We start from the raw sequence: 13,247 nt of genomic DNA on the forward strand, positions 1-13,247 counted from the left end.
TGCTTGTTCCTGCGACCCCTAGAAAGCCCCCTATAAACAGAAATTCTCGGTTTGATTGTCGCTATCATGTTCCTTATGGGCAGATGATGTAGCCTTTGCGTTTGTTCTTCCTAAGGAAACCAGACAGGAAACCGCGCAAACTACCCCAGAGCCAGCAGGTGGGAAGGGACAAAGCCACTACAAAGCCCACGCAGTGCCATAAAGTCGGATTGGCCTCTGGCCGCCAGGCGTCCTTGGCGTCAGCACGTCGGGCGTGCGTAGAAGCCGGGCCCCGGAAGTTTCTAGAACCGCCCCTGGAGCCCGTGAAAATGCGGTTGTGTCCTCAGCCCCGCCCCCTTCTGCGCACGCGCATGGGGGCGCGCGCTGGCGTCGGGTGGGCGTGGCCCGGGGCGGTGCTACGGCAGGAAGGAGGAGCGCGCCGAGCAGCTTATGCGCTGGGTCTCCATGGCGACCGGACGCGGCCGGCTACTGCAGCCGCCCTGGCGCGGCCTCATGGCGCGGTTCCCGCTGCCCGGCGGCGACGGCTTGGCCCGCGGGAGAGCGGGGAAGGCAGCCGGGGGCGCGGGGTTCAGGTGACTCTCGGGAGGCGCGCGCCCGGGGAGCCCCTGCGAGGAAAGCCCTTCACTCCCCCGCCTCCCTTTCCCTTTATTTTCGTTGGTTCCGCCGTGGCGGGTCGCTCGCCGCTCCTTTAGCGCGGGAAAGGTCTGGAAGGACGGCGGGAGGAAGTCTCTAAAACTTGGAAGCGTGGGGTTACCCCAAGTCATGATACAAGTAGAGGAGCTTCCCGGGAATATTCTTTACTCAGTTCGTTCAGTTAGTGGGCCCTGCGGGGAACGGCGGCGTGCGAGGCCCGCGACCCTGAGCAGCCCTCGCGGAGAACCGCCGCGTGGACGCGCTCACCTGCGGGGGCAGTTGCGCAGCTCCGCGCTCCGCCCGCGGCTCGCTGGCAGGGTCCCCTCCGGAACTCGTTCCCAAAGTTGCTTCCTAATTCGGGGACCGGGAGTCACCTTTTCTCTTTTTTATGACTTTATAACTTAGAGAAGTAGGTTCTGCTTATCAAACATTATTGGTTTTCTCTCCCGCTGCCAGTTCATGAACGGAGGCCTCAACCCCTAAGCAGGTAACTCTGTTAGGCAGGTTGGTCGGGGAGCTGCAACTCCGACTTCAAGGCCAGGTCTGAGTTTCTAAGCAAACCCTGGAGGGATGCCTTCTAGACAGTCACCCCTTGGTGCTCAGCCTCTAATCCTCTTCTGCCGTCTTCATGTCCAAGCGCGGGGGCATGTGGTGGTCTTTGTTCTGGTGTCTGGAGGCTCGTGTCTCCGTTCCATTTCTCTTGGGGTACCGTGGGCCTGAAGGCTGGTCCTCTTCCACAGTGAGAGAAGGCAACTTCGAGGAGTGAGCTGGGGAAGGAGCGGGTAGTGGGAGCCGGCAGCTGCTTTCCAAAAGGAACTTCAGCTTAACTCCAAGGATAATGGCTCACTTCACAAAGCGAGTGATCCAGTTTGTCAGAAATATCCACGTGCTGTCGTGATGCCTTGTTAAATCCCTCTTTCTTTTATCGTGAGCTGGTCCCAGCTCTGCACCCATCGTCCCAGTTAGATTACCAGGTGGAGGGATAATGCTAAGGACCGTTTGCATTCTTGAGGACTGTCTTTTTCCTTGTAGGTATTCTCCATTTATAGATATAAAAAGTCAGGCATAATATGCCTTCTAGCAAACCAGATGTCTGTGTTTAAGCATAGAAAAGGATTCTGTTTCTTACCAGCTCAACTAATTAAGGTATATTTTTTCCCCTGAATCTCCAGGACTATGTCCTCTGTCCATCCTGGGGTCCGCTAACCCTACTTACCCTGGTTTCAGAAGCAGGGCCCCCTCCCTTGGTATTACGGTAATAGTTGGTTCTTGAAAATAGCTGTAATGCTAGACATATCACAAGCCTCGTGACAAAATGGTGACAATGCCTGCAAAATTTCTATTATGTAGGAGAGAAAGACAGGAATTTAAAATAGGAAGCTTGAACTTTACATTAATTTGCCACTATTACTAAAAGTAGTCTTTATATATAATGCTCTTTTAGTGGAAGCGGAATGATTGTTATATGATGAATCTTTTATTACTTTGAAAGTTGAGTGAACTTTTTGTTGAAATGATGTAATTAGAATGCCTGTAATTATGCCTGGCATGGGAGTCTGCACCTCAACCTGTGATTTGGTGAGATGTAAGTTCTTTTTGGTAAAGAAAAGTCAGCTCCTAAGAATGATTATGGTCACATAGGTGGTTATTTTTAATGTCTCAGTGCAGAAGAATTAGTTTTTAACAAGGAATCACACAAAATGTGTAATATGTGTAAACCTTTTTAACACAAAATGTGAATTTGTATAAATAAATACCTTAAACTGTAAGAAATACAGCAGAAAGCATATCAAGTTGGCTTAATTTCTACTTGGTCTAATTTCTTTGATTTATCAGATATTAAAAATCAGGCCCAGCAAGTAGGTTTTTAAAATACCAAACTTAATTCAAAGCAATCAGGTAAAGTTTGTCACTTGAAAAAAGGCGGTTTTAAACTAAATGTCATCTTACTAATTGTATCAGCTAAATGTGTACTTAACTTTGTAGACGTACAGAGCTTGTTGCCGAAATCTTGGCTTCTATACACTGGTGTCGAATAGAAATACAGAGACAGAAAGGAAAGAAATACAGAGAGGAAAGAAAAAAAGTGGCTTTATTTCTCTGCCAGGCAAAGAGGGAACATGGGGGGCTAGTGCCTCCGAAAGCTGTGACCCCCTTCCAGAGGGTAGTGAGAAGCTTTATAGTAATGGTTTAAAGAGGGCGTGATCAGCTCGTGGACATTGTTCTGATTGGTTGGTGGTGAGGTAAGTGGAAGTCGGCATCATCAACCTGGTTCCAACTGGTCTGGTGTCTCGGTGGGTGCTTGTGGGCAGCATGCCTTCGTTAATGGTTAACTTCTCCCACCTGGAGGACGTTTTAGCATCTGCAGAACAGCTCAAAGATGTGTGTATCCATTGATGGGGCACCAGGACCTTGCCCCAAGGCTGAACTATTGTTTTTCTTGACTTTTTCTCCCTTGTCTTGTATCCCCTCCCTTTCTTAATTAACAACTGTTTGACTCTGCCGGTTGGAACTCAGGGAAGGTCATGGAGGCTGGATGAAGGCTATTTCCTATAATCAAAGAAATGGGGGGCACAGAAAGGCTTTGTGTCCAGGAGCCCCACAGGGCCCTGCTTGGGATCAAGCTCCATGAGCACACGCATGGAACTTACTGATTGTTAATTGTGTGGCCCTTAAAAATGTGCAGTTAGTTTATTTTATGGAGAAATGGAGATGTGCTTTCAATGGTACCAAAATCCATACTGATAAGATGTAGAGTAACTATAGTAACACAGTGGAAGGAGCTGTGGAGGACAGTCAGGAGGGGAGGGTCCTGGGGCTCTTGACCTCTAGCTTGGGACCTTGAAGAAGTCACTGTTGGCTGCCTCGTTAGAGACTTAGTCTTCTGCTCTGGAAATGAGGGACTCAGGAGATCTATTTTAATTATGGAAAAGCAAAACAGCAACAAGTAGGCTGTACTTTTCAAACAGATAGGAGCCAGTGGGCAGGGGGCACCTTCCTGACGTGGAAAATTAATGTAACAGCTTTGGGGGAAAATGTTAAATAACTGGTGAGTCATATAATACATTTTTATGATAAGACAAACACTGATGTTATCCAGTAGAATGCAATATTTGCATTAATTTTTAGTATTAAATAAGAGACTTCAAAGAAGTTTTATGCTTTCTGCAGGCTGTGCTCCAAGATTTCGGGGGGCCTGGTACCCAGAATGCTGTGGAGGCCTTTGAAAACCACGGCTCCAGCCTAAAGGATGGTACTGTGAAACTGTGCCCCGGCCTTCTTGTGTGGGGGCTCTCAGTTTTAAAGCAACAACAACCCCACAATTCATTACATTTTCAGTATATTAAGAAACATTAGAAAGTACATGGTGTTCTGTCCCTTCAATCTTCCAGCCCCCATTTAAAAACTACCACCTGTAATTCCATAATCTTGTGAATCAGATGTATTACTGGTTAATACCTTGTTATCTTTCCTCGAAGATCGCTTTTCTTTGTATGTATGCGTTTACATTTTCCCTTAAGAGAGAAATACAAAAATAAGATTATGTAGTATATACTGATATAACCTTTTCAGTTGATATTATTAATTTAGCAGATATTTATTGAATGCCTTCTGCGGGCTGGGCATGTTGTGGGTGCCGAGGAATCAGCAGGGAACAAAACTCATGCAAAAGACCTGCCAGCATGGTGCTTACACCCCAATGACAGCAAACAAGGTAGACAAGCAAAATGTGTGGTGTCGGATGGCGGTAGGTGCTGGGGGGCATCGTGTGTGTGTGTGTGTGTGTGTGTGTGTGTGTGTGTGCGTGTGTGTGCACGCGCGCGCGATATGGATTGGAGTTTTTAGAGAGCGTGGCTAGAAGATCTCAGGGAGACGGTGACATTTGAATGGCGGCCTGTATCCAGGAGGGGAGGGAACTGGCCGTGCAGACATCTGGGAGATGCCACGGACTTGTTTTTGTGCAAACACTTCCACCTGTATTGAAACTGTTCCTTTTTATTGGCTGAACGTGGCTCACTTTACGGAGGTCGTGGGGTTTAACCGATGTCTATATGGTATCTAGTACTTTTCCCAGTGCAGACAGCTTTGAGATGGACATTCCTGAGTGAAGTCTTTGGGCTCATTTTTTTGCCTTGGGTTATATTTCTAGAGATCCTTGGCTTAAAAAAACATGTGCCTTTTAAGGGCTTGGCTCTCCATAGTGTCTCCACCAATTTGTGGTCGCATCAGTGAAGGAGAATGCCTGTTTGTCTGCAGCAGAGCTGCCCTTGTCCTTATCATTTATTTGGTCTTTGCCAACTTGCTAGATTGAAACTGATCGATATTGATTTGCTTTTCTTCAATTCCCTTGGAAAGGTTTAGGGTAATAGTTTTGATTTTTTTTTTTTGCATCTTTTGATTGAGGAAATACATAATGGCAAAAAGCTGTTATCAATTTACTAATGCTTCTAGACAAATTTATATTTGATCAACCACGGCAGTGTTCATTTAAGTTAAAAAATAGTGTATCAGGGAGAGTCGTTCCTCAGTCTTCATCAGTGTGTGTCTAGACTCTCAGACTTCTCGGCACGACCCTTCACACTTGAAGGGGTCTAAGGGTCACCACCTGGGAACTCTGGGTAGATATCGTTATTATTTGATGGAGGGGTAAAAGAAATTCCTTTTATTTAAAGCTTAAGTGTCAGAAACCTTTGTCTCCTGCAGGTATTTTCGTTGAATCTGTAACACAGGTCATATAGAGTTTGCAGGATTAGTTAACCACTTAAAATAAGGAATACTTTTAAATCATTTTGAAATACTTAAAAAAACTATGTATCATGTTGAATAGTGCCCCCCATCTTCCCCCGCAAAGTCATGTCCACCCAGAACCTCAGGATGTGACTTTATTTGGAAATAGGGTCTCTGCAGATGTAATTAGTTAAGATGAGGTCCTGCTGGATTAGGGTGGGTCCTAAATTGAATGTGACTGCTGTCCTACAGGAAGACACCCAGACACACACACACAGAGGGAAGACGGCCTTGTAAGGAGGGAGCAGAGATTGGAGTGAGTTAGTTTAGCTGCCACGAGCTAAGAAACACCGAGGATTGTCAGCAGCCGTCGGAAGCTGGAAGAGGCAAGGAAGGATTCTGTCCTGTAGTCTTGGGAGGGAGCATGGCCCTCCCAGCACCTTGATTTTGGGCATTTGGCCCCTAGGTCTGTGAGACAATAAGCCACCTAGTTTAAGGTACTTTGTTAAGGCAGCCCTAGGAAATTAATACAATTAGGAAATTGTATTTTACCTCTGATTACTGTTAGAGCCAGGTCAATGGACTTAAAGCTTTTCTACTGTGGAAATCTTTGCTGAAACAACAGAAGTATAAAATTACAGCACAGGTAGAATTCTCTGGTCAAAGGGGGAGAGGACATTGGCAAAGCTCTCCAAATTAGCATTTCTCCCTGCCCTTTCCCTCCTGCTCTGCATCTGGCTAGGAAGTCAGATACGATGAAGAGCACCTTGAATGCCTTTTGCTGAAGCTGGGATGGAGCGGCGTGGGTAGCAGCAGGATCTGGAACGGTTTACTGTGCTCAGCCTCTCCTGGGTTGAGGTGCCAGTGTGCAGATGTCTCACGTTTATTGAGGGCTTTCTGGGTGCCGGCCATTATGCTTGTCTCGGAAGAAAGAAATCTGTTAAGGGGAGAGAAGCTCATTTTCTGGCTGCTCAGAGTCACCTGGGGAATCGTCGGGCGACTGGGGAATCGTCGGGCGACTTGAGCGCTTGCTGACGCGCACGTCTTGGCGTGTCCACCCCCGTGGCAGGCACCGGGCTACTCCGAATCCATGGGTGATACACTCCCCGTGCCTCCTAAGAGCAGGTTATGCTTAGGGTCGAGGGCCACCCTCTGTTCAGATCTGCCCGTGTGGATTTCGTTCTTCCACTTCCAGAGAGACTGTTGCCCTTACTTCCAAGTTCTTAGGCCCCCCTCCTTTTGCCCCCAATCATTGCCCATATCCTTTTTGAGTGATAGTCTAAATATATCCAGGAAGTCATCTTGGTGGGAAAAATGGGGTGGGGGAGTGGTTAAACCCTTGGTGAACAAAGGACATCCTCAGAGCCGTAGCGCTGGTGAACTAAGCATACAGAATACGCACACTCTAGATTTTAGTCATTTCTGAAATAGCATGCTGGCCGGGAGGTGGGTCAGTTACTGGTGTGTGTATTGGGGAGGGGGTAAAGAGGCAGCTTCCAGATCTTCTCAAGAGAAGTCGTGTGTCCACCAGGAGCGCTCTCTGTGGACTGCTGCCTAGAAGTGGGAAACTGAGCTTGGTGACTTTCTGGGCATTTCAGATCCCTGCCCAGCTGCTGTTGAGTACTGATGGTCTTGAGGACTGATTTTAATAAAAATTTATTTTAGGAGCTTCTGAAAAGGACTAACTGCATAAAACGTTAGATCTCATTAAGTCTTAAAAGCCATTGACTGTAAGATTCACTATTTTACGTTTATTATTTACCACTAAAATAAAAAGAATGCCAATTAAAACGTGTTCCATTGAATGTGAGATGCAAAGGGTAAGCGAGTTTGAGGATGAGCGTTTGGTCCTCCTGTGGCTGTGACTGCCAGAGCTGGAACCAGCCGTTATTCCTCAAAGATCGGCAAACTCGGAGACTGTGGTGGCAGCTCTGGTTCACAAATTTACATTTTTTTACTCTATGGATGTTATCTTTATTAGGCTTCTGTTGTGTTATTGGCACTGGACAGCGGATGCATTTTATCTTTTCCGTTTTTATTTCCATTCAGTACACTTTATAGCAGCTCTTTGATATGCTGACAGCCTATAATAAAACACGTCAGTCAGAGTAAGTCCAGTTTTCAGGCTTACTCAGGACACTGAACGTCTCACCATCCTCCCTCCTTCCCTCCCTCCCTCCCTCCCTCCCTCCCTCCCTTGCTGTAGATGAAGTTTCATAGTGAGTGGTCTTTGGAGTTTATGAATCCTGTATGTTTTGTAGAGGGGAACGGACATGCGCCTTTGTAATTTGTATTTTCCATGTTTGTTTCCAGATCCGGGCGAGGTGTCAGGCTGGCCGCGGGCTGTGCTGCTCTGAGTCACTGTGGCCGCCTGGATGAGCTCTGCGGGAAATCCTGCACCGGCTGCTCTGTGTCTCTGGACGGGTAAGGAGCAGAGGTGCTCTGCCACTCTGCGGGGCTGGATATACCGGGTTGCTCTTTTGAGCTCTCTAAGAATAGAACTGTGTCGGAAGAATGCACAACACGGAGAGTATGATTATGAGTCATCAGCCTGGCATTATTAGACTAGTTTCATGAAGCTGAACTTCTAAAAGTGACAAGTAAATTTAATTGTCCTTTTTAAAAAAGGTTCTTCAGAATTATTCACTTCCTATTTGATAAAGACCCTTGAAAAAGGAGAAAGAAGATGAAAGTGTGTTCTTCTGAAAGCTTACGAGATCTCTGACTTTTTTAGCTTTCAGGATTTGGGGAGCCCCTTTTGCTACGGCAGGTTCTGTGCTGTGACCCTCAGCAGCAAGATCTGTAGAAACTTTTTTAAAAAATTTATTATTTGAGATTGATTCTGAAACGCTTGTGGATTCGCACTGTACTAATGTTTCTGGAGCACCAGCTGTATGCTCAGTGTCGTGAGGAGTCCTGGAAGCTTGGCGCTGCTGTAGCGTCTTACAGTGGAGGGCGAGGGGTGCACCTGGTCTGCACATTTCCAACGTAAATTGCCCGACTTCAAGTTCTGGGCTTTTAACACCATGTCATAACTAGCTCAGGTAACAGTGTACATACTTTCACTATGATTTTGAAAAGAAAGAAAAAGACAAAAAAGAAAGATGTACTTAAGGACACTGATTGAAACGTTGTGTACTCTGGGAATAGACTCCGTCGTAGGATAACCTGAGAGGAGAAGCAGGGCAAATACGCCTCCAGCTCATCCCTCCAATCCGTATCCGAGGACCATCTCTGTACCAGGTGCTGCGCTTGCAGGAGAATGCAGGTGGCGCGCCGCTCACACGTGTCCTCACGAGGCTTACGGTCTTGTGGGGGGGACACAGGTTAAAACAAGGAATGGATTATACATTGGGGTATGTGCTATCAAGAAAACAAATGGACTCCACAATCCAGATTAGTGGGCTAGGATGGTCAGGAAAGACTTTGCTGAGGAGCTGACATTTAAGCTGAGAACTGAAAACTGAGGTGGAAGGGCTTGGAGAAGAGCCTCCAGAGGGGAAGCCAGGTGGGCAGAGAGGGGGCCTGGACCTGCTGCAGGAGCAGGGGCGGTGGGCAGGGGGAGGGGCCCGGAAGCCGTGGGGAGGAGTCTGGACCTTATTCACAGTGTGGGATTTTTTTTTTTTTAATAGATTTATTCTTTTATTCATTTTATTTTTGGCTGCGTTGGGTCTTCGTTGCTGTGCCTGGGCTTGCTCTAGTTGCGACGAGTAGGGGCTACTCTTTGTTGAGGTGCACGGGCTTCTCATTGCGGTGGCTTCTCTTGTTGCAGAGCACAGGCTCTAGGCACGTGGGCTCAGTAGTTGTGGCGCTCGGGCTCAGTAGTTGTGGCTCGAGGGCTCTAGGGCACAGGCTCAGTAGTCATGGCTCATGGGCTTAGTCGCTCCACGGCATGTGGGATCCGGGATCTTCCCAGACCAGGGCTCGATGCCGTGTCCCCTGCACTGGCAGGTGGATTCTTAACCACCGCGCCACCAGGGAAGTCCACGATGTGGGATTTTAAGCATGGAGGTGTGATGCCATTTGATTTCTCACATTACCTTGTTTACTTGTTTACCTGTCTCCCTTGTCTAGGAGGAGGGGAGATGGAGAGACACTGGCCAAGTTGAGGTACATCTGGGGCATAAGTGACATGACTCGTTCATGAACCAGACGTGGGTGTTCGGGGAAACAGACGTGAAGCGGGAATCCCAGACTGTTGGCTTGAGCGGTGTGTCCGTGTGTCCGTGGAGGTGCTGCGTGTGGGGTTGGGAAGTGCTGGGGGTGGGAGGCAGAGTGACAGCCGGGCGCTGGACACAGGCAGCGAGGATGCCGGTGGCGCTGGGGGGAGTGTGGAGGCGGCAGTGGAAGGGCCTCAGGGCTGAGCTCAGAGGGCCCGGGACGTTTTGAACCACCGGGGAGCAGGACAGACCAGCGAGGTCCCAGAAAGGGAGGGGGGTGGTGTGTGACCCGGGAGAGGAGCTGGCTGCAAGAATGGGGTGGCTGGTTCAGCGGGGCTGGGCGCGGGGCCGCGGTGGGAGGCCGCCTGGCAGGGCAGCGTCTGCAGCTGCTCCAGGCCAGTGGCGGGCCATGGGCTGGACTTCATTTCGCGTGTAGTGTTTGCATATTTCACACCAAATGTAGAAAGCCAAAAGGAAGTGGGAGGCAGGGTAGTGGAGGCTGCAGGTGTGGACAGAAGCTTGGCAGTGAGAGGAGATGGGGGACGAGGAGAGCACTGTCTCAGGGTGCAGGGTTTTCGGAGGCTGATGTGGCTGATGGGGAAGAGCAGCGGCCGGAGGGGAGGCAGGGCTGGAAGGGCTGGGTCCCTGGACACACACGGGCCTGGGCACCTGAGTGTGGGTCCGCATGCGGCTCTGCAGGGCTTGGGCTTTCTCTGTGGGGACAGAGAGCAAGAACAGCGTGAGTGGGGATTGCAGAGGCTCCACTGTGTGGACAGTGTCCCACACACTGCGAACGAGCGCGCACAGGTTAAATTTTCTCGGGGAGGTTTTCCTGGACTGTCCTGCCCCTCACCTTCCTCTGTCCCTTTCTCTCCCCCCGTCCCCTGCCCTAGCCGGTGTGATGTGAAGTAACTAGAATCCAACAGAAGGTAACGCAGGATGGGTGTGAACTTGGATTGCACCAGCTTTGAGGAAACCTTATGAACAATGGTTGAGAACATCTTTGACCTCGACTGTTTTAAGCATGAAATGGAGGTTTTCTTCTTTTGCCGGAAGTACCTAGACAGGACCCTCCCATCCCTTATTATGTTAGTCTGGTGGACGGGAGAGTAAAGGCTGTCTAATGCCCATCTTGAATGGGATGTTAGTCCAATTAAATAATTCTTACAGTTGCTGGATACCTTTCTGAGATGTTTTCTTGAAGCCCAATTCTGTGTTTTAGAAAAAATTTACACTGATTTAAAAAATAATAACTGAATTTTTGTGAAATCGAAATATAAAAACTACATGCACTGGATAATTTAAATGGTCACGAAATGTGTTTTCTTGCACCTTTGCTATCTCTAGCATTAGAGACCTTTTTTCACTAAAAGCATCTAATTTACTGACTCTGAATATAAAGAATTTCATTGGAGGGTAGGGATTTAACTAATATCTAAGCATGGCTACATGTTTAAGCTCTCAGAAAGCCTCTGCTTAAATATCTCAGAAAGTTTCGAGCAGGGGTGGCACTTGCACAGTAACACGTTGTATCAAGTATGTCTTGTTTTAATCGTCTTTTCTTCCAGGATCCACTTCATTCTGTCTCAGTATTATCAGAATTTTAGGACTGACTATTTTCCTATGAAATGTTTGTTAACCTGATTTTCATCATAATTAAAACATTTAAAAGAGTTAAAATCACAAGTGGAGAGAATGGGCAAACTGTTTCAAATTGGTCGAAGGAAAAAAAAATAAACTGGTCGAAGGGTTTTACACTCCCTATCCTGTATCCCTAGACACGCCCTCCCCCCCCCCCACCCGCCACCAAGTACAATCTCCTGTAGCTGCTTTTTCATTTTTCCTTTTGCCTGAGGTTCAAAAGTGCCCATTCCTGACTTCCTAACACCAGTCGTGCTTTCTAGGCATTTCAGATTCTTACAGTGTTTTGTAAAATTCTAAGATCATAGAAATAGATGGGAGATTAAGGATGCATCTCAACATCGTATTTATTTAGGCAGATGAATGAAATGAAAAGGACACTTCAGAGAACTTTCCGGGGCCTGGCGTCTCCTTGAAGCCCCAGAGGAAGCATCACAGGCGTGAGGTCTTGCGGGAGGAGGGTGCAGGGGCGTCGCCTGGGCTGGGGGAGAACAAGTTGACATACCCTGTTCGGCTTGTATGTTTTGGAAGCGGGGGTGGTTGTGTTTTTCTCATTAATCCGGCAGACCTCGTTTCACTGCGCTTCACTTGATCGTGCTCTGCAGATACTGCGTTTTTTACCAGCTGGTTTGTGGCCTCCCTGTGTCAGCACGTCTGTCAGCACCAGTTCCTGACAGCATGTGCTCACCTCTTGTCTCTGTGTCACATTTTGGTAATTCTCACAATATTTCCAGCTTTTTTTATTACCACTATATTACGGCAGTCTGTGATCAGTGATGTTTGATGCTACTGCTACGATTCACTGAAAGCTCAGATGATAGTTAGCATTTTTTAGCAATAAAGTATTTTTTTAATTAAAGTATGTACATTGTTTTCTTAGGCATAATGCTGTGCACACTTAATAGACTACACTGTGGTGTAAGCATAACTTTTATATGCACCAGGAAATCAAAAAATTCCTGTGACTCGCTCTATTGTGGTGGGTCTAGAACCAAACCCACCTGCAGTAATGTCTGAGGTCTGCCTGTAGCCAAGAATGCGTCCTCTGTCTTTCATTTCCATTTTCAGTGTGAAAACCTGATTAAAAATACCAAGGGAATTAGCTGTTTGTACCCTTGGGTCTCTGCATTGGTTTAAGTCATAAGAATTGTAATAAGCAGAGCGTATCAATCGAGAAATGATTGAAGATGAGGGTGCAGTGTGCCTCTTGTACAGGAAGCGTGTGTTTGTTGCCTTCCATTTGGAGATGCACGGCCAGTTGTTTTCTGGATGTTTCTCTGATTCCTCCCTCTCTCAGTTTGCCTTCAGAAATCCTGCTGAAGATCTTGTCCTACTTGGATGCGGTGGCCCTGCTCTGCGCCGGATGTGTGAACAGGCGCTTTTATCACCTGGCCAATGACAAGTAAGGAGAAAACCAAACCTCTCTGTCGTGTTTGATGGTGTTTTGATGGAAGTCGTGAAAACTAGTAGGAGCTTTTTAACCATTTTTTAGAATTTAAAAGAATTTCAAGAGTAGTTTTGTACATGAGTAGGAATATGTCTAATGTGTGATATTTTCAAAGGTCTGCATTTCTCTGCATCTCTTTGCGTGAACTGAAAAAGATGAAGCTTGTTGCTGGTGTAACTGTTGGAGAAAGTGGCTTTTGGTCTGCTGTCCGGGGGGGCTTGCTGTCCCCGAGGCAGGCAGACTTACCCACACAGTCTGCAGCGGCACTGTGGAGCCTGCCCCTGATGAACCCCAGCCCGGGCCTTGCAGAGCAGACCCTAAGGAAAGACAAGGCAGGGCCTCCCTTAGGTGTGTGTGGGGAGAACCGAAACTTGCCAGCCGTGGAACTTGCTTGGTGGGGAAGCGTAAAGCGGGCGGGATAGGAGAGAACATGCGCTCAGGGAGCCTTTGCCCTGGAAGCAGGAGGCCAGTGGGGCGCCCCTGGGCTAGCAGAGATCTATGAAAAGAGGGATGAAACCCCTTCTTTTGTTTTGTCGCTTTGATCTTTGTCTGCAGCTCAGAAGTTTATCTTGGGGGCGAGACAGTGGAATCCTGCAAACTTCTGGTGAGGTTTGTGGTGTCTTGGCTTTGAGGTCCCT

The 13,247-nt window shown here is 47.7% G+C and overlaps 1 protein-coding gene across 1 annotated transcript in view; it reads left to right on the forward strand.

Annotated features, from left to right (window-relative positions):
• The first annotated feature begins 413 nt into the window (after positions 1-413).
• FBXO15 (F-box protein 15) overlaps positions 414-13,247 on the forward strand; it is a 42,527-nt gene continuing 29,693 nt past the window's right edge. The window contains exons 1-3 of the mRNA XM_057527404.1: positions 414-572; positions 7,675-7,785; positions 12,460-12,564. Of these exons, the coding sequence (XP_057383387.1) occupies positions 430-572; positions 7,675-7,785; positions 12,460-12,564 (359 nt within the window). The 5' untranslated portion in view covers positions 414-429. The remainder of the gene's footprint in view (positions 573-7,674; positions 7,786-12,459; positions 12,565-13,247) is intronic.

Source organism: Balaenoptera acutorostrata, chromosome 13 (assembly GCF_949987535.1).
Source record: "Balaenoptera acutorostrata chromosome 13, mBalAcu1.1, whole genome shotgun sequence".
Classification (NCBI taxonomy): domain Eukaryota; kingdom Metazoa; phylum Chordata; class Mammalia; order Artiodactyla; family Balaenopteridae; genus Balaenoptera; species Balaenoptera acutorostrata.